General features: G+C 43.4%; 1 protein-coding gene across 1 annotated transcript; it reads left to right on the top strand.

Annotated features, from left to right (window-relative positions):
• The first annotated feature begins 11,900 nt into the window (after positions 1 to 11,900).
• On the top strand, positions 11,901 to 18,639 carry LOC132330767 (ribosyldihydronicotinamide dehydrogenase [quinone]-like). The gene is made up of 6 exons (XM_059853487.1): positions 11,901 to 12,276; positions 13,820 to 13,984; positions 14,865 to 14,995; positions 15,927 to 16,040; positions 17,354 to 17,446; positions 18,346 to 18,639. The coding sequence occupies exons 1-6, from the start codon at positions 12,270 to 12,272 to the stop codon at positions 18,517 to 18,519; spliced, it is 684 nt and encodes a 227-aa protein (XP_059709470.1). The 5' UTR covers positions 11,901 to 12,269; the 3' UTR covers positions 18,520 to 18,639.
• The last annotated feature ends 1,210 nt before the right edge of the window (positions 18,640 to 19,849 follow it).

Genomic DNA, 19,849 nt, shown 5'->3' with positions numbered 1-19,849 from the left:
CAAATCAATTTCTTAAGAGATGAGCCTTTGTATCTTTTCCCTTCTGTTCTCATAACTCAGCCATTCCAACCAGAGGGCTCACGTTTCAAGGCAGCAAGACTTTACACTCATCAGTAAACTTGAGATTTGCTCAGTTACAAGGAAATACCTCTGTATTCAGACAAAGTTCTTCTAAAGCAATAGAACAAGAAGGCAGTAAAATTGATACAAGACAGCATGATGGTACCTGTTCAGGTTTTTGAGGTCAAATTATGGATCTTGGCCTTTTCTGAGGAATTTAGATTAAAATCACAATACAAGTGCAGTCAATTCGCTGCCTGTTGGAAAAGGTGACACAGAATCCCATTGCTGGGACCATGCTGGGCCCAGGGAGCACTTGCAGGGAACATATGAATAGTAAAATTAGAACTCTACAGCTTCACTCAATTTCTGAAGAAATTAAAAGGAAAGATGTTATGCATATGGTTCAGGAAGGATATTGAAGTGGCCAATTTTGTCTTGTTCAAAGCCCAGGAAAGCAAGGAAAGAGACTGATGAAGGGATGGGTATACTCAGAGAGACAGCAGCCATCAGGGAAACAGCAGCAATTGCTTCCACCACTCTTCTGTTGCCCCAGGAGCATCTGAAGGCTTTCCTAAGCTCCACCATATTTCATTTTCCAATTCTTCATCTTTGTCTACCTCTACCCAGCTTTGACATCCTTGGGCTAGTACCGGCACTGGGCTGCTCCTGGCCAACATGTTGGTAAGTCACCACAGGGGACATCACGGCACTACTCGTGTGTGAGGCAGTCTGGGGCACCAAAAAGGGAAAGGCTTTCTAAACAAGCGTGGAAATGAAACAATGCCCAGTCACAGAATACAGTTACAAGGAAATGAAGGCTCAAACAGATCCTGGAGAAAGGGAGGCCCACAGGCCTGGTGGTACTTTTGTTACTCATAATGTAATTTCATTATGTATGTGGTCCCTCTGCTTTCTCTCACGACTTCCTTTTCAAAAGCTTGTGCAATACACATGCTGATACCACACTACTGTTACACTGGGACCACCTTCTACGTGGCTGCCAGACTGCTCAGGATCTGGCTCTCTTTAATTCCTCCATGCAGCCTTCACCATTTTTGTTGCATTTTCTAAGTGAGCTCAAAGCCTATTCTCTTCAGAGTCCTCCAGCGGAACACTCAGCAAGGCAAATACAAAGTCAAACAAATCCCAAAATATTCAGCAGGACTTAGACGCCTCCACATAAGTCCAACAGGGAGGGAGGAAGGGAGGAAGGGAGGAAGGGAGGAAGGGAGGAAGGGAGGAAGGGAGGACTTAGACGCCTCCACATAAGTCCAACAGGGAGGGAGGGAGGGAGGGAGGGAGGGAGGGAGGGAGGAAGGAAGGAAGGAAGGAAGGAAGGAAGGAAGGAAGGAAGGAAGGAAGGAAGGAAGGAAGGAAGGAAGGAAGGAAGGAAGGAAGGAAGGAAGGAAGGAAGGAAGGAAGGAAGGAAGGAAGGAAGGAAGGAAGGAAGGAAGGAAGGAAGGAAGGAAGGGACTTCTAAACAACTTCTCTTTTTTCACAAGCTCTTCCTGCAAGAGCTCTTACAAGCCAGCATTGTAAAGTGAGAAGCTGCAGAAACAGGCTGCAGTTTGATGCAATCAATTCACTTCACAGGACTTTCATTCACAGGGCTCAGTATTAAGGTGGGTACTTGGAAAAGCTTTTTTCTGAGTGCCTTTTTTTTCCTGCCTGGTGGTTACATGGAGACCTGATCTCACCTCCTATAACAGCTCCTCCATGAAAGTGTTGAATGACAGAGAATGTGAGATGTCTGTTTGTTTTGTAATAGAGACTACTGCCAAGAATACTAATATTCTTTATTAGGAATATTAAACTGCACTGTTCCATGAATCAAATCCTACAGAGGCACCTACTGGGGAAGCACGTCCACTGAAGTTCTGTCACTAGGTTCCTCTTAGATTTAATAACAGTAGCAGTTTGAATCCCAAGAAATTCTGCTCATCCTTCCTTTCACACTGCAAATATGAGATAAAGATGTGAGACTTTTTCTGAATATGGCTTCATTTCCAAGGTAGAGTTTTGGAATACAGACACAGAGATATAACTTCATTAAAAACTAGGTTAAAATCTTTTGGCTTCACTTTTATAGAGGAGGTGGCTGTATTGCAGCTGTACTTAGACTGTCTGCAGTAACTCTTAGTTATTCTAATTACTGCTAATCCAGGCCCTCTTAAACTGTAAAAGTACTTCTGACATTAAAAACTGCCAGTAAAATTTAAGATATTTAAGCAGGTAATAGAAATGGCATCTTGGACTGCATAGGTTGACTTTATAAGCACAAGTTATCAAGCAATAAAAGCTGACACTACATACTGAGGTAACTCAGCTAAGTGCTTAAACTTTGTACCCCATAGATGTTAAGATTAAGACTTGTACCCAGTTTAGGATGAGCCTTTCTTTGGAAAAAAAAAAAAAAATTATTATCAATAGTGAAGACTTACACCCAAGACTCACAGTCTTATTTTCATGCAAGTTATTTAGTTTTGATTCAGGATCCTACAGAAGACTTGTTCTTGGTTTTCATGCTGACAGCTGTTTTCCTGTTAGCCCTCTACACTATCTGAATGCAGCAAAGGTTGCTCTATTTGGAAAATCACGTACAGAGGGAAAAAAAGGCTCACTTTCTCTTCTTTCATATTGCATGACATCATTTACATACAATCATTTCTCTCCACACACCCACATTTTTCATTTAAGAACCAAAATTATAAGTACAGTTTGGCACATGATACTGCACAGTCCTGGGCTCTGGGAAAAACAGAGTTCATCTTTAAAGCCCGAAGTCCAAACTTACACAAGCTGCAGCTCAACCCTTTACTCTGCCTGTGTCTTTCTAACTCTAGGGGACGCCAGAGGAAACCTTCCTGAGCAGCACCACTAACACATGGCAGCACATGATTTCTGCATTTTTTAGATGCTGCTGGCTCTGAGCCAGCTCTCCCTTTACACAACATGTCCTGTAGCACAGAGGGGTTAGTATGTCCTGTAACACGCCTTCAGACTAAAATCATTCATCTACACAGCCCTCACCTCTACATTCTGCAGGGGGCCAGGAAAAAATTATGCGGTCTAGACATCTGACTAGACCACTGCCATTTCCTCCTCATCACACAAATCCTCCACCCCAAGAAAAGATCTCAGCAGGGTTCAAAGGAAAGTGAACACTACAAGTGTTCAGTACAGCTACTGAGTAGGATGGTATGGATAAAAAAATTGTTAGCAAGGTGCTCACACGCACAGATCCTGGAGGCATACACAAGCATGCAGTCCCACATCTGCTTCAGAAAAATGTTATTTTCATAATCTTTTATATGAATCCCAGCATGTAATTGTAAGCAGGCAGTTTTCCAAAATACAATTGTGTTGTGCAAGTGAGAAAGCAAATAATAGATGCTATGTACTACACAAAGAACTATCACAATGTCATTCTTCTCTAGAGACCTTTCAACATAGTGAAAGAATGATTTTAGGTTTTATACTGCTCCAGGGTGGCAAGTCAAGCAAGGAGGCTGGATATGGCAATCAAAATGAAATTGAAATTTGTCTTTGCGAACAAGACTTTCCAGAAGCAATGTCATGAGGAGAGGACATGGGCATTAGAAAGTCAAGTATCAGTCCCCATCAGAAACCATAAGAAGGGCTTTAGGAGCATTACCTGCCATGTCCCTGCAAATAAAGAGATTAGTCACTGCATCATAAGGGATGAAACCATTACAATCAGTGAACACTGAAGGCAATACATTCACACAGCCTTAATCCAAGTCATGCCCTAGCACATGTAAGGCTCAGCAGAAGCCTGGCCTGTTTCCAGCAGGCCTGAAAACACCAATGTGCTTCAGAACATATTGCTGGGGAGAATAGTTTGACTAAATGCCTCTGCAGCAAAACCACCGACGTCTACGAGGTTATGCAAGCAGCTCAGTGTTTGTGCTATGATATTGTTAGAGCAATGCTCAGAGAAATTCAAGTGTGATCCATAAACCATCAAGTTGTGTATTCAATTATATTTAAATCTGCCTGTACTGCAACAGATGAAGCAAAAATTTTGAAGTCTGCCATGAAACAGAGATGTTTGAAAGAGAGCAGTGTATGCACATCTTGGTTAAAGATTTTGGTAGAAAAACAAGGGAAAAAACTGGTTTCTGTTAGTCCCAGACTAAATGTTCCTGTCCAAATCCTATTATATCACTAATAAAGCAGATGACTAGTTATCCACAGAGGTTTCTAATCTCTTATTATTTTTTAAAACTCAATTCCATGACTCATTTATGCAGCCCAGGAACATGTAGTGCATGTTTTTGTTCCCATTTCTCTCATATTTCTATTTTCCTATCCTTTCTTACAGTGAAAACAAACTTGGTTGAAGAGATAACATGGCTATTACATGGCAACAAGGTCTCCTAAGATCAGCTCTAAACCACCATCATAATTTACAGCTCTGCTGTAATGGAGCAACCTTCGGTCACAGCAACGGTATTCTTGAGCAGAGTGCATCCAAGCTTCATCACCCTTGGCCCCTCTTCAAGCAGGGGGGCAGAATGCTGTCAGCATTCTTGTCACTTGTGTCCTGTGATTCCCCAGAGAAGCAGCAGCAGCAGCAGGGGAGACGCCCTTCCTTCCCTCACTCCTGGAACACTCATCTTGGGCGCTAGCTGACCTTTCAAAATAAGCATTCATGATAACCAGCATTTTCATAACCTTAGCCTTAAAGCCCTTCTTTCAAAAGTAGCTTTTTGTTTCTGAGAGCTCAACCCGAGCTTGCTCTCATGAGTGCCTATTGCCAAGGGTTTCTAAGGAATATGGTGATACAGGGGCTGAGTGGTCCTTTGGTGATCCCACCCCATCAGTTTCAGGATAGGCATCCAAAAATCAAGATAAATGAACTTGCGCGAATGGCTGCTCAAAACAGGAGTCTATACGAATTTCCCATGCCCAAGGAGATTGTCAGTGGAAGAAATTTATTGTTCCTACTTCCCCAACTTGCACATATTCCCTTGACTGTCCTACCTCTAAACCACAATAATTTTTCATATTTGTGTATTCACTATCTCAAACACTAATGCACACTTTTCCAGGAACAATTTTGCTATCATTGCAGTAGTTTGAGAATGGGAAGAAATTACGCATACCTTGCTATGCTATCTTCCCACAAGGTAAAACTGCATCGTGAGGGATTCTGTTATGGGACAGAGCAATTAAAAGGGAGAAAAAAAGGCTATGATGTCTCTTTATCCAAAAATGTATGGAGAATCCTTTAGGCTGATCATTTGAGTTTGCAGAGAGAGGAGAGGGAAAGGAACTTATCTCTCTTTCAATTTTCTACTTGGGGTTTTGCTGTAAGCTTTGAGTGCTGGTACATTACTTGTCAGGTTGAACCCCTGAACCACAGAAATTAATCCCAGAACAAACTATTTTGGCTTGTGAGGTGGTGTGAACACAGGATGCTAGATGACAACAGGCCACAGAAAAGGTCAAAAAACCCAATGGGGGAAGCAATGCACATGTTGAGTGCTGTGAGAGTCATGCTGAGTAGCTGCACGGATAACTGAATTTGGGGGATTTCTCAGCTCTGCTCATTGCTCTTGGGGTTTGCAATACTGCAGGTAGCAAAGAGAGGGGGAGGGGAAGGGGCTGGGCAGTGCAGATGTGTGGCAAGGAAGTAATTCTCAAATGTAAGGGTTCTATGTCAGCAGTGTTGGATCTGCACTACTAGTTAGGGTGCTGCAGGCAGTAACTTTGTGCTTGTGCCTTTTGCATAGAAGGTCTGGGAGCAAACGGGGATACCCCACAGCAACATGAAAAGAAAGAAGTACACATAGAGCTGTATGACTAATGCCCCTTAGTGCCTGGGACAGACCTCTCTGAGCTGTACACAAGTCTTTGCCAACTCTTTCCTGCAGACCAAGCTAGAAGCAATCTAAAGCAATGGGGCACACTGAGTTGTGTAAATTTTAGTTCATACTACAGAAACAAACTTAGTATATCTCAAACCAGAACTCCCAAAACACAAGGAAAGCATTGAATTAACAACATTGAATTAACAACAAATTTGCATTGCTCTAACCTCCACTCTGTCAATTGCCAAAACATTGTATTGGTTGTTCTGTAAAACTGTAACATCTACCCTTCAGGGCTGCTTACCAAGCTGGTTTCTGCAGCGTACTGGAGGAACACCTCCTCATGTGGGCATGCCTTCCTCCTTTCCCTGCATGGGGAGGAGGCATATATGGGCACTGGTTACATTTCTGTGAAGATTACCCTTGCACACCTCTGATGACTAGAATCCCGAGGGGGCAGTAGTAGCTATCAGATGTAGTAACGCCCCAGCCTAGCAAAGGCTTATATTGTATATTAATGTTATAAACCTAGTATCTGTCTGAGAGAATCACAGCCCACAAGCAGCCCATGGCAACACTCAGGCCCCGACCTGGCAGGGGCTAAGAAGTTGGAATGCAAGCAGTCATTTTCCTGAGAGCCACCAACCAAACCCCAGCTGCTCCCCCAGCAGCCTACACAGAGTCCATCGACAGAGAGAGAAGAGCCAACATGGACATCCTGGCAAAGAGGCTTTGGGCTCGGGAGTCCCAGGGCCACAGAAAGACAGATTATCTGCAGCTAGCCAACAGTAATGCAAAAGCAAGTGATATTGGGAATATGTCTTGAATCATCTGCTTCCCCAACCATTTTGGTTCATCCCAGGGGGACAACTTCCAACAGGCCTCCACTCCCATACACAGAAGTTGGTACATATCTTTTCCCAAGCATGCACGTGCTGATTATTTTATTTTTCCCCTTCTATGTTATAGCCCAATGACTAAGACTGGAATTGAAATCCTGTCTCCCTGGAGAGAATTTTATCGCAGGTTTCACTCTTCAGGGCATCTCAGCCGCGAAACTGTAGAAGAGCAGGAGGTGAGGACAGGGGGAAGTCCGAGCACCTCCGTGCTGTAGAGACACCCACCTGCAGAGGAGAGCTCGGGCAGCAGCAGCTCTTGCACAGCACGGCTGTGGCCTGCTGGCTGGCCCTGGTAGTGCAGAGAGGAGTTTGGATCCCAGCTCTGGCTCCAGGGATTTTCCCAGTGTTTCACGCTAGACAATCATTACCTATAAAATTCCAGGTCAAATCCTAAGTCAGAAAGTTTTCTCCTTGTGGATTTTGAGCATAAGAGATTGGACAGCACACAGTTTAAAGGGCTGAAGTTTTGTCCGTAGGCAGATTGGAGGTGGTTGTATCTTTTTGTCGAATCTCTCAGTCACTAAGCATCAGTTTGCCTATCCATCACACATAAATCTTCGTTTGTATCAAGTACTATGATGACAACATCTCTTCTATGAGTAAACTGTTAAAAGTACAGGTGAAACCCAAGGTATCTAGATTCTTTACCTGACATATAAAATGGGCCAAGAAATGGATGGTGGAAGCAAATAGCTGCTCAGCAGAGCCACACCTGACAAACACAGGAAAGATTTTGATTAATTCCCGATTTATTTTGCAACTACCCAGACAAGGGAGAAAACACCCTGGTATGGGAGTGGACCTGCTGCTCCGCGCAGCTCGAGGAGTTTAAAGCATCTCACGGTGCCATTCCCGGCTCTCCAGCACCCCCAGCTGGGCTTCGGCAGGGCAAGCGCCGTCCTGGCTATTCTGTCGCTCGCAACAGGCTCAGTTAGTTGGTGTCAGGGCACTAAAGAAAACGAGACGTTGCTTTGCTCCTACTGAAGCGTTAGACAGTCTGCTTTGGTGGAAATCCAGAGGGGTGTCCCCCCAGAATTATGTCCTCTGCATAACATTATTCTTTTTTGCTCTGGGTAAATAGCTGGATTTGTTTTGAAGCTAGTTGTCGCTGAGCTGCTCACTATTTCCGGTGCCAGGTTGTTAATCCTGAGCCTGGGCAGGGCATTGTGTGTTAAAACAATTTTCCTTTGATGACTCTTTTACCAGCATGGCTAGTACTCAGCTCATGGGATGGTGTGCTCCTGTAGAGGACTTGATCCTGTATCATAGCTTGATTCCAAGTCAATGAAAGGCTCAACAGTAACTGGAAAGCAATCACCAAGTTACTGTCATGGGTTTGTCCCATAAAAAAACTGCCAGGATGAGGTCACAGCACACTGAGCAAGTGAGTGCTCCCTCTTCATTTCCCTGGCTTTTCTCCCAATGGGGTTTGCAGGTGCATGGAGTCACCTGTCAGCAGATGTTTCAGACTAGTACTCTGGCATGTAAGAAGAAGCTGTAAAAATTCCTTTGGAAAGAACGTCTAAAATTAGTTGCTTCTGAAATGAAAAAATGAAACATAATGCCACACATGTCACTGGACTCACCAGTGGCAGCACATTATGTAATTTCTACTGCCTCTCTATGGTTGATCAGCTGTATAAGATTGTTATCCTCCACCATAACAGACTTCAGGCAGCAGCTGGGCTTCTTTCCAGCACCACTTTTCAAATCCAAAGAAGCATCAGCTTGAATATGAAAACAGAATGCCAACATGATGCATGGTTTTTTCTCCACAAAAGACAAATGCAAATCTTACATTAGGGATAGAAAGCAATTTTGATGTGCAATGACTATTGAAACAGGTCTCCCAAGTTTTTGTTTCTTATATGGAAGAATTATTGGCATAGAAAATCTGCTTAGTTCCTTCTTAACCTCTCTCCTGAAAAAGCCCACAATCTTTAAAACTGTGTTTCAAGCTATTTCAAAGTCAGATAGGTAGAGTTGTAGAATATCACCAGATTTTAAAATGCCTTCTCAGAAAACAATGCTCAGATGTATTAAAGTTCTTTAATATCATAGCTCATGCATTGCCATTCTCAGTTCAAATACTCCATAAAGGACCTTGCCCTGAAATGAAACTGCTTATTTATTGCCTCTTTAAGTACCAGTTAATGTCACTCTATATTTACATTAAATATTCCACAAGTAATTGAGGGAGAGTGCAGACACTACCTATTGCCTTTTGCTATCACAAATAGGGCAAAGAAAGATAGTCATGTTTAGCAAAGATTTTCATTATTCAGATGCAAAGACAAATCCTAGATATGCTGTGCTTTACAAACAAAGACTGAATTCATAGTCAGATTTGAAACTTCAGCCTCTCTTCAAAAGAGCATTTCAGGCCAGACTCCTCAATCAAAAATTACAGAAGGGATTAAAAATTTGGAAGTAACAAATTTGTATTTGACTGAACTAGTCCTCTTACACCCAGGCAAAGATCTGCTAGCAAAAGCTGCAATTCCGTTTCAAACAGATAAAAACCTTAGATATGTATTTAATTTATATCATTTCATAGTGTTAAATATTTAACATCACAAAGTTTAAAATTAAGCTAAACAACTGATAAGAGATATTCTCTGGGATACTATCCCTGTTCCTGGTTTGCTTTTGATATAGAGGCTGTATTACAGACTTAACCCCAGAGGTTACCATTTTCAATTTCTGTTACTCATCACGATAAAGACAGGCTGAGAAGAAAACAGGTCACAGTGAGAGGCTGCTAGTCCCACAGCCTTCCTGCTTCCTTCCTTCCTTCCTGTTGCACAAGCCCATCAACCTTTCTGCTCTAAGGAGAAAGATCAATAAAAGAGTGACTGTCATCTTTATTACATGACAAAACAAGCCTAGGAATAGCTACGGTGTTATTGTGATGTGTATGGGGGGAAAGACCTGTCTTCTGTTGGATATTATTTCCCAGTTTCTCCTTTTTTCTTCCTTTTCAGTGCAGAACCATAGTACTCACTGCTTAGAACTGTTCCCCCACCAGCTGTGTTCTCTGCAAAAGTCACAGAAAACTAATCTGAAATAGGATTTCTCCCACGCTATCGGTTTGTTAGCATCGTTTTTCCTTGCTGTTTATTATCACTGGCAGCAAAGGTTCTTGAAACTTTTGTCTGGGGTGGAATTTGCATTAGGGATTAAATGCTTGTCCTAGGCAGAGGCTTTACTTCTGCTGTAAAGGTAAAACCCTCGCATTGGGCGCTAGAGGGCACAACAAAAATCCTTTAGATACACAGTGTCTTAAAGCTTTGTTATACTGTAAACTTCGTACCAATCCAAGGAAAAGGCGTAAGAATAGTTCCTGTGCGGTTATATCCTAATATATTTCATTTCTCCTAATTTGCTTATTTTCTAAGATACCATCCCTTGCACTCTAACCCACAGTACACAATTTGTATAGAAGAAAATGCACACATACACACACAAATACACTGTTAGCATTTCCACACGAATTTATACAACAGCTATTGTGCATCACAACATTGTGTGCTGTTTCATCTGATAAAGTGGGAGGGGGAAACTTTCATCGAGTTCAATTGCTGAAGAAATTTGTGTTTATGACTCAACTCTTTGCTGCCTTGAAGAAACAAACCTGGCTGTTTCTGAGTGGTTTAGATGGAAGTGCTGAGCTCTTCTCTCCTGGATCCAACGACAGTGGGAATGTTCAAAGCTGCACCAGGGCAGGTTCAGACTGGACATGAGGAAGCTTTTCTTTACCAATCATTCAGTGTTGTTTCCCTCTAATCCTCCCCAAGAGATTTATAAACAAGAACCTGGGTTACTCTCACCTTCTGCAGTGCATCACTACAGCACTCATCTGCTGTTGCATGTTAAAAGTTTCAGCAGTTCTTGACATAAAGTGGAGCTTTCCTGTACCAAGGTCATCCCAGTGCTTGAGTAATAAAATGATGACCACTTTCTCTCTTTTCCTTCACCAAAACATAAAGTATTTTTCTGCAGTGAAACAGCTTCCACAAGAACTGATGATGTACCCACTCCAGAATAAACAACTTGCAGTTTGATGTGGGGCTCATTCTTTAAAAATGAGTGTTTGGTTCCCCTCAAGCTGAAGACAGAATTAAATCCAACTCATAAACTTTCTAAATATGTAGACCAATAAGCAAATACTGCAGCTATCAAAAAAAAAAAAAAAAAAGTATTTCCAGCCTCCTCTGCTATATGCCCAATGCCTGCCCCAAGAAAATCAATATAAAATCAATTTTTATCAAGTTTCTTGATTAGATTTTCAGAGAATAAAAGTTATTCATCTTCTTTAGAGGGTTTGGGGCTACAAATCAAGAGTAAAAGTATTTCAGATACCAGTAGGGAAGTGTACCTACAATATATCTGAAGAATAGTATTTAAGCTACAAACCTGTGCCAAATTCCTCCAATAGGTAAGTCTTTCATAGAGCAGAAGGGTTGTTTCTAACCTCTGGGAGAACTAAGACCAGCACAGTGTTCTGTATGCTGCTCAGGAGGTTAGACAAGTGAAAGTTATTTTTAGTCTCTGTGAACCTTAAGAGATGCTTATGGGAGACAAAACAACCAGACTGGCCTCACTTTTAATATAAAGGGCTTTGAGCTGACTATCACCACACAGGAGTAAAATCTTCTAATTATGACAGATAATTCCACATGCTCATCAGCTCAATTCTCCATAGCAGTCAAAAAAGCACAAATTTTACATCAGGAATTATAGGGACCACAGAGCAGAAAATCATCAGACTACTGGGTATATGCAAGGCATGTCCACAGTGTGAAAACTATGTGTAGAGCTGGTTCCCTCGCTTCAAGAAATGATACAGGGGCAGAGAAGAGCACTGCGAAGGATTGAAAATACAAAGCGGTTTCGGAAAACAGATCGCCCCCGAAGAACAGTCCAGGAAAGAGGTGGTTCAGCCGGCACACGCTGCAAGTCCACAAAATCACCAGCGAACAGCGGAGAAGAGCACGGGCTGACCCTTCACTGCCACTCACAGTACAAGAGCTACAACTGTCGGGAGTCGAAACCTGGTGCAGAGGGAAAAAAAGCCGGAGCCGGGGCTGCGGGCGGCGCCGAGCCTGATCCCGCCCCACGCTGACGCTGCCCTAAGGCCGGGACGCCGGGAAGAGTTGGATTCGGTGGTCTTTGTGGGTCCCTTCCAGCTCAGGATATTCAGTGATTTTATGAAGAGCTGCTCCCAGCCCGGCCGCAGGTGTGCTCCGGGACCCTAGGAGCAGGTAAGGGCAGCCGGGCTGGCGCTGGGGTCGGGACGCCGGGGTCGTTCTGGAGCCACTTCCCAAAGGGCGGCACGGGACCGGAAGCGGCGCGATACACCCGGCGATTCCCCTCGCACCTGGTCCTGTTTCTCACCAGCAAATCTCTCACTTGAGTTCTCAGGCAGTACCAGATTATCAAGAGTGAAGCTCCCCAGTGCTCCCCAGCAATGGCAGGTAAGAGCAAATGCGGGTGAAAATGCTGCTCGCTCCAGGGTGGCCGCTGGGCACCTCAGGGATGGCGCCTCTGCGGTGTTTAGTTGGGACATTGAGGTCTTTTCCAAACGACTGAAATTACCTCAGGAAGTGATGCCTTGGAAAACTCCAGTCTCTCTAAACACTCTGCCCAAGCGCCTTCAGCTCTATCAAAAGGGGGGAAATCTGGCTGTTGTATTGCACTACATAGTTTATTTAGTTGTTTGCACTGGGTGATGGGAAATCTTTTCGGAGTAGGTTAGGTCACGAGAATGATTTTTCCCCTGCCCCTCACACACCGCCCCTGTTACACACACCTGGTGATCCGTCCCATGGGTACCCCTCCCCTTGCCCCTCCCCAAGGGCATTCCATTGGCCGCGGTCCTCTCTCCCCCGCCCCCATCCCCCTAGGCTATAAAACCTCCTGTGGGAGAGTCCCGTGCGCTCTTTTCTACTTGGGTGGCCCCGTCTCCGGAGCGTCTTGCCACCAAGCCAATAAACAAGATACTTGTCTCCACATGGAGAAGAGTGCTTCTCATCTTTTACTTTTGTCTATGCGGGTCTGTGTGGGCTAGAGTCTTCGCTAGCCGGATTTGGACTCATATAAGGCCCAGGAAAACCACGGAATACCGCATCTGGCAGCTTTGCAGAATCAAACTGAGCACTTTGGGGAAGTAGTCCATCTCCAGGCACTCACTAGAGCTCCCTGATTGCTCGGAGCTGGTAGGAACACCAAAGAGGCAACTGCTCTTTATATTCCAGAATAATATATAGACAAGAGTTTAAAAAGTTTGTACACAGCTCGAATTTATGATAGCATTTGACCTGCAAGTTTTATTGTCTTTTTTGCATAGCTCTTGTTTCATGGACACTGTGCATCCTCGTGAAATAATTGCCCCTTATCATTTACATTAAAAATGAGCTGTTGTTTCATCAAATATTCAGTTCAGTTTCTACTGGGTTTCCGTGACACCATAAACTTGCCTGTCACTTGGCAGGTGTTGCTCCAGGCTGAAGCTGTGAACCAGAGAAAATGACCACAGGCGACGCCTGAATTTTTGCCTTGGAAGTCAGGAAACAGGAGCTGCATAGTTTGCAGACCCTGTCATTTTCAATAATCCCTATAAATTTTGCTCTCTCATTATCTATAAACAACTGCTACAGCATAGAAAATATTTCCTCTTTCCTTCTTGACTCAATAGGAGGGACAGTGTTTTCCTGATGTAGGCAGTGTGACCGGCTATGGAACAGCCCCTCTTTCCACTGAGTTCCACCTAGGAAAGCCCAGTGTAGCACAGAACTGCTGGGCTGGGCACAGGCAGCAATCAGTGCCTCAGGAGTCACTCAGTGCTGCTGAGCAGGAGTCAAATGCTGCCACTGTCACTCTGCTTTCAGTGCTTCTGTGTCCTTGGGAAAAGACTTTCCTCACTGCAGAAAGAGTGAGGAAAGAACCCCAACTCTACAAACTGTTCTGCACCTGCCTCCTAGATTCCAAATGGTCTCCTGGTTTTCTTTCTGCTTCCAGGGAAAAAAGTCCTGATAGTCTATGCACATCAAGAGCCCAAGTCCTTCAATGGATCTTTGCTGAAGATTGCTGTGGAAGAGCTGACCAAGCAGGGCTGCAGCGTCACCGTGTCAGATTTGTATGCCATGCAGTTTGAGCCCAGAGCAACAAGGAATGACATTGTTGGTGAGCCCAGCCAAAGTCTGCCTCTCTCAAAAAACAGTGACTTGTAAAAGGCCCCTGTCAGGTCTCAGAAGGCTGAAAAAAAGTCTCCCTGAAATCTTCCCCATGCTGAACAACCCCAACTCTCTGTCTTGATAGGAGAGGTGCTCCAGCCCTCAGATCATCAAGAGATTAATGAGAAACTTATTTCATTAATAAGAAACTTATTCATGACCAGACATCTGCATTTCTACAAGTGCACTCCTGAACATGACCTTTGTATCACAGCGAGATTACTGAGAGGAAGAAACACATTAGCACGTGTCCATAATCAGCCTCTCAAGTCCATTTCTCACAGAGAGGAAATGCCTTCAGATACCACTCTGGGACTTGCTAGAGTTGAGTTCACGAGGCTGCAGCTGCCCCTGCCTTCTGCTAGAGACTGATGACCTGCTCGTGGAGTCAGTAGAGCTGGTCAATACTGGTTCCCCATCCCTTGGTGAATTTCCCAGTTACAGAGACTGGAAAGCAATTCCATAGTGCTTACAAGTGCAGCATGGCCTCAGGAAGCCCTAAGGCAGAGGCAGAACAATTCACAACATTCTCTTAAATCTTCTACCCACATTCCCAGAGTCCTGAGGCAAGCTTAGGTCCTCATAGTGCCCTTCCTGTGTTGCTACCGGAAGGTGAAGCTTCAGAACTCTGAGACCATACATTCCTCCCCTTTTTAAAATCAAGTGACCATCAGCTGGGATGGTGCTGAATATCCAGCAAAGACAAGAACGTAGGAAAAATGGAAAGCAGTAACTCAGTTTAGAACTGTGAACAGCAACCTGCACTCAGCTGTTATCTGGCACTGATACTGCACAGGGGGCAAGGAATGACTGTTCATTTCTACCCACAGGTCACCTGCACAACCCAGAAGCCTTCAATTATGGTGTGGAAACCTGGGAAGCTTACAAGAGAGGAGGTTTGTCCAAAGACGTGGTTGAAGAGCAGAAGAAAGTGCAGCAAGCAGACCTGCTGATTTTCCAGGTCATTATTTTAAACAGAGTTCAGTTGTGACATTGACTTTAGGTAATGGTACAGTAAAAACTACAGGTCAGTGGTACAATTATCAGGGTCATTATTACAGCAAAACCAGTAGTTGAGTAGCACAATGATGCAGGCTGAAACAGCAACTCCAGGAACTCCCCAACACTGGGCCAAACTTCCTGATGGATGCACAAAGACATCTGTGACCATGGATGTCAGGCAGGCTGGCAGAAAGCAGGGAAGGATTATTTCCTGGGCAAGGAGCTGGGAGTAGCCAGTGAAGTCAGGGAACTGGGCTTTCCCAAGCAGGCTGTTCTCATTTGTTGCTGAGTTGCAGAAACACTATTGGGAATTGATTAGGGAACTTTACAGCCCATGTCCATTCTCCACTATGGCAGCTCTGTCCCCCGTGTCTACAAATCCCAAAGTACTGTGAAGAGAAGCAGTAGCCTTACATTTCTTTTTGGTGACATAACGTCAGCAGGGTTTGAAAATAAGTCTTTCCTATGAAAATAAGTCTTTCCTATGATCCCCTGGCCTTTGTCACCAGACTGTCAGATCAGAACTCATCACCAGATGTCAATCCTGCTAATAAGATGTTCGATTCTTTTGCATTTCAGCCATAAGAGACATGATTCTGTACAGTCTTAAATCTGAATTAAATGGCACCCTCCTCCATCCTGGATGGAAGCTCTCACATGCACCACAGCATTGCTGTGCTGGAGGTGCTCAGGTCTGGCTCTGAGGTTACCACAAACAGAAAGCACTTCAGCTTCTTTTGCCAGGCATAGTTACTACCTCTACTGACAGAGAGGTTGAGAAGGTACATAGAGGATCTGAGCAGGTTCAGTGGACAGGATTTGTCCTACAAACCAGGCCTAAGGGTGGCCCAGACTCTCTGTGCTAACCAGGTCATTTTCTCTTTGCCTAGTTTCCCTTGTTTTGGTTCAACATGCCTGCAATCCTGAAGGGCTGGATGGACAGAGTCTTGGTCCAAGGCTTTGCTTATGATTTGTCAAAGGTTTATGATGGTGGTTTGCTCCAGGTATGTTTTTGGAATTGTTTTATTTAGGTCAAGGCTTGCACCATGTTCTATGGGGACCTTGTTCATTATCTTCTCTTGTAGTTGCTTAGAGCTCACTTTTCACTGCTCTGAAATATTGTTTTGGTAACATGTTGAGTGATTTCCTGGGTTGTTCACACTGCTTGAGGGTAAGAAAATAAGGAGACTGCAGGATTTCCTAAAGATTTAAGCAATCTCCTAGAGATCTGTATTGGCCTGCTTTGTGGGGTTTATCATTTATTCGGAGTTTCACAGTATACTGTGGTAGCATACAGCCTGCAAACAGTTTAAATCAATTCATTTCCAAATATTACTGTCTTCCCACCACTATAGGACTCCTCTTATCTGTAATCACTGACACATTAAGTGTCAAAGTCCTGTCCTGGGATTAAATGTCAAAGGTTAGAGTTGAACTATAAAACTTAATTAGAGATCTGAAATGCTCGGAGTATGAGCCGCTGTCACAACTATCTACTTTGAACATTTTCCTCTCTGTAGCTTTTAATTTGGCAAGAGCAGTATGTCTACATGTCATTTTATTTCCCCACAGCACTGGGAATATCCCTGCAAAATTCTGGCCCACTATCTCTGATAGATCTTATTTGGTAACAAATGCAGTATTGAATAGCAATCAATATTAGTTTCACATTTATTTCACTGCATGGTAATCTCTGTTAGTTCTGATGTTCTTAACAATTTCAAACATTTTAGTTTCTTTAAATTTCAGAAGTGGCTGTCTTGCTGACAGAAACAGGCGTTAATCCCCAATGATCACAGCTTCAGATGGAGCACAGACTCAGGACACTTGGGATACTCCACTGGAAAAATGTTAGTTTGATGACAGAAGCTAAAGCTGAGATGAGAGAAGCTGAGTACAGGGCTAATACCATAATCACAGGAGCAGAAGATAATGGTGGTTAAGCAAGACCAAGTTTGAAGGGGGACTTCAGCAAAAAAATTTCTGCAGTCAGAGAGGACAGGAATAGAGATTTTTACAGTAACAGAGGGCTTTCCAGCTACAGTTTGCCAAATGTTGCATAAGGAAGAAAAAGGATCAGCCCTACTTCACACAAGGGTGTCAGACACATGTTTGGTTTTCTTTTTAACCCAACTCTGCCCAAAGCCCAGACTCAATCCAGTGATGTAATTGTAAGACATCAATCTTTGCCTCAGAACTGGCTGTCCTTGGAACACCTGGGAAGGAAGTAGACACCCCCTCCTCTAGAAATTCATGGAACTATACAGCCACTCTTCTTTAAACATGTCTAACTCAAGCACCACTTTCCTAATTCTAGGACAAATTATCCTTGTTTTCTTTCACTACGGGAGGAAGCAAAGAGAAGTATGCAATCAGTGGTGATATTCGCTATCTCCTATGGCCCATGCAGGTATAATATATGAATATTTGGTTAATGTTTGCTTTAATTTTTACTATTTCAGATATTTATAAACAGTTGTTTTATTGATTATTTTATACAAAACATAATAAGAAATAATTAAGTTGCCTGTTGCAAGCATCTGCAGGTTATAAACTGGGCTCAAAAATCCTGAGATTACTTTGAAAGTCTATAGAGTTTTAAAGTTGTTTTGTCCCCCTTCCTCCAGCTTGCAATCTGGGGAAAGCTTCTGCTGTCAGCTTTTCTGGTGTCTCTGGTGTTACAGGCTTTCCTTTAGCTCTAGCATGTAGGATTTCTGTTCCCCGTGGTTACCCAGTTTGTGAAGGATGCCATGATCTCCTCCCCACTGCAGTTACCAGCTCCTCACCCCTGAGGAGCTGTCCAGCTGCACAGCTCACAAGCAAATGTGACAAAAACGTGAAACACAACTCTGAATTCAGAAACACACAGAGAGAAAATGGCAAGCTGAACTTCCACAGGCACTAGCTTTCCCACAGGAACCTTTGTTGAAGCCTCCTGTTGAAGCCAGAGGCAAAAGCTTAAAAACCAAAACAAACCAAAACAAAAAAAAATCCAAGAAACCAACATGGAAGTAGATGTGAAAGACACTGCAGTTCAGGAAGAATCCGAGGAGGTTCAAAGCAGACAATGAACTTTAGACTGTCCCTTATCCTTGCAAATTGAACAGCGTACAGCATCCAAAGAGGACAGTCCTATATGTTTAACAGCAACTTACTTCCCTTCTCCTGACAAATGCACAGGTTTAGAGAACCTGACTGATATTGGATCAGAGAAACAGAACAGATTTGAATCTTGCATGTTCTTCAAATGAAAGTAAGAGGAAATATTTCCTGAGCTTTTTTTTTTTTTTTTTTTTTTTTTAAATCCAGCATGGAATCATGCACTTCTGTGGTGTCAAAGTCCTTGAACCTCACATCTGTTATGCTCCAGAGAGTGTCTCTGAGGAGAAGAGGAAGGAGATGCTGGCTGCCTGGACCCAGCGTCTGAAGACTCTTTGGAAGGAAGAACCCATAGACTGCTCTCCTGAGTGGTATTTCAAGTAGTGTTCAAGTGCAAGGCTACAGAGACAAGATTTTCTTTTGCTCCATTCTTTTTGATGCTCTATCTAAATACCTGAACACTAATCTCCTAATTCAAATACATTTTAAGAATCTTGAATACTACATCTATCAGTTTAACTGACAACATGGCATTTATCTTCAGTGATTCCCAAGGGATTCCCTTCAAGGCTGGGTGAAAAACTCTTTGTGAAGTTCTCTCTGCTCACTTAAATGGTGTCATCCTGCCTCCTTGTGGTTGATAACATATGTGATTTTTCATGGCTGATGTTACCATTGCTGCTTGTGAAAAAGTAATGTACATGGCCAAGTTTATTTTAACACTCTTTTCTCCTTTACCAGGGAATATCTTGCCCATACCAAACTTGTCAATTAAAAGCCACTTGTCATTGGTTGTGAGAGCTCCACACTTGGGCCTTGGAGCAACAAAACCGGATCATGAGTACTGTTGCAAAAGGATGTACAGTTGCAAAGTGTCTTAAACAGCTGGAAAGCCATGTGGGCAGCCCTAGGCTTTTATACATATTTACAAAACAATGTTAAAGCCATAACAGATAGCAGAAAAGGGAAAAAAAAAAAGGCAGATTTCATAGATCGGTGAGTGCATGAATTGCCTTCCTTTGTAGACTACAACTTCCATTTGCAAAGTATGCAGCTTCCTAAAAATCAAATGGACTTCCCTATTTTGATTACCCTTTGTAGAGACAAAATGGAATCCTGTTTTTTTCCTGCTCTCTAACACCAATCACGTGTTCTAGTTCGCTCCCGTATGAAGTGAAGGGCCACGTTCAGCAGAGACATTTCCCAGGAAGCAGAGCTGCCCCAAGCTGTTGCAGGTGTCTGCTGTGGGGCATGTGAGCCAAAGCTGTCAGGTTCCACAAGTGTGCTGCTGTTGAAATGCTTTGGAAGCCATCAACTGTGCAGTGACAGTGGGTGTGGAGCCAAGGATTATTGTCCTTGTCCTGGTGTGTCTGCAGCGTGTGCTCTGCAGGACATTGTGCTGGGCTGCACGTGTGTTCTGATACACGCCTTTCCAAAACTCGGGAGAATTTTACCACATATAAAACCAACAGAGATTCGTTCTGTGGTTAATAAGGAGAGAGAAAAGAAGTGGCAGTATTGCTGTTTTAGCAGCACTGGAAATGTTACAGCCATTTTGAACTAAAGAATAATTGTCCTTCTAAATCACTTTATGCTAAAAGTCAAATGTCACCCTGCCAAACCAACACTGATTTCATGAAAATGAAACTAGAATTAGGTGAGTAACTTGTATCTGCACTTCAGGCTGGGGAAAAGGGTGTGAAGGAACATGCTT

Source organism: Haemorhous mexicanus, chromosome 1 (genome assembly GCF_027477595.1).
Source record: "Haemorhous mexicanus isolate bHaeMex1 chromosome 1, bHaeMex1.pri, whole genome shotgun sequence".
Classification (NCBI taxonomy): domain Eukaryota; kingdom Metazoa; phylum Chordata; class Aves; order Passeriformes; family Fringillidae; genus Haemorhous; species Haemorhous mexicanus.
This window is presented reverse-complemented; position numbering and strand designations above follow the sequence as displayed.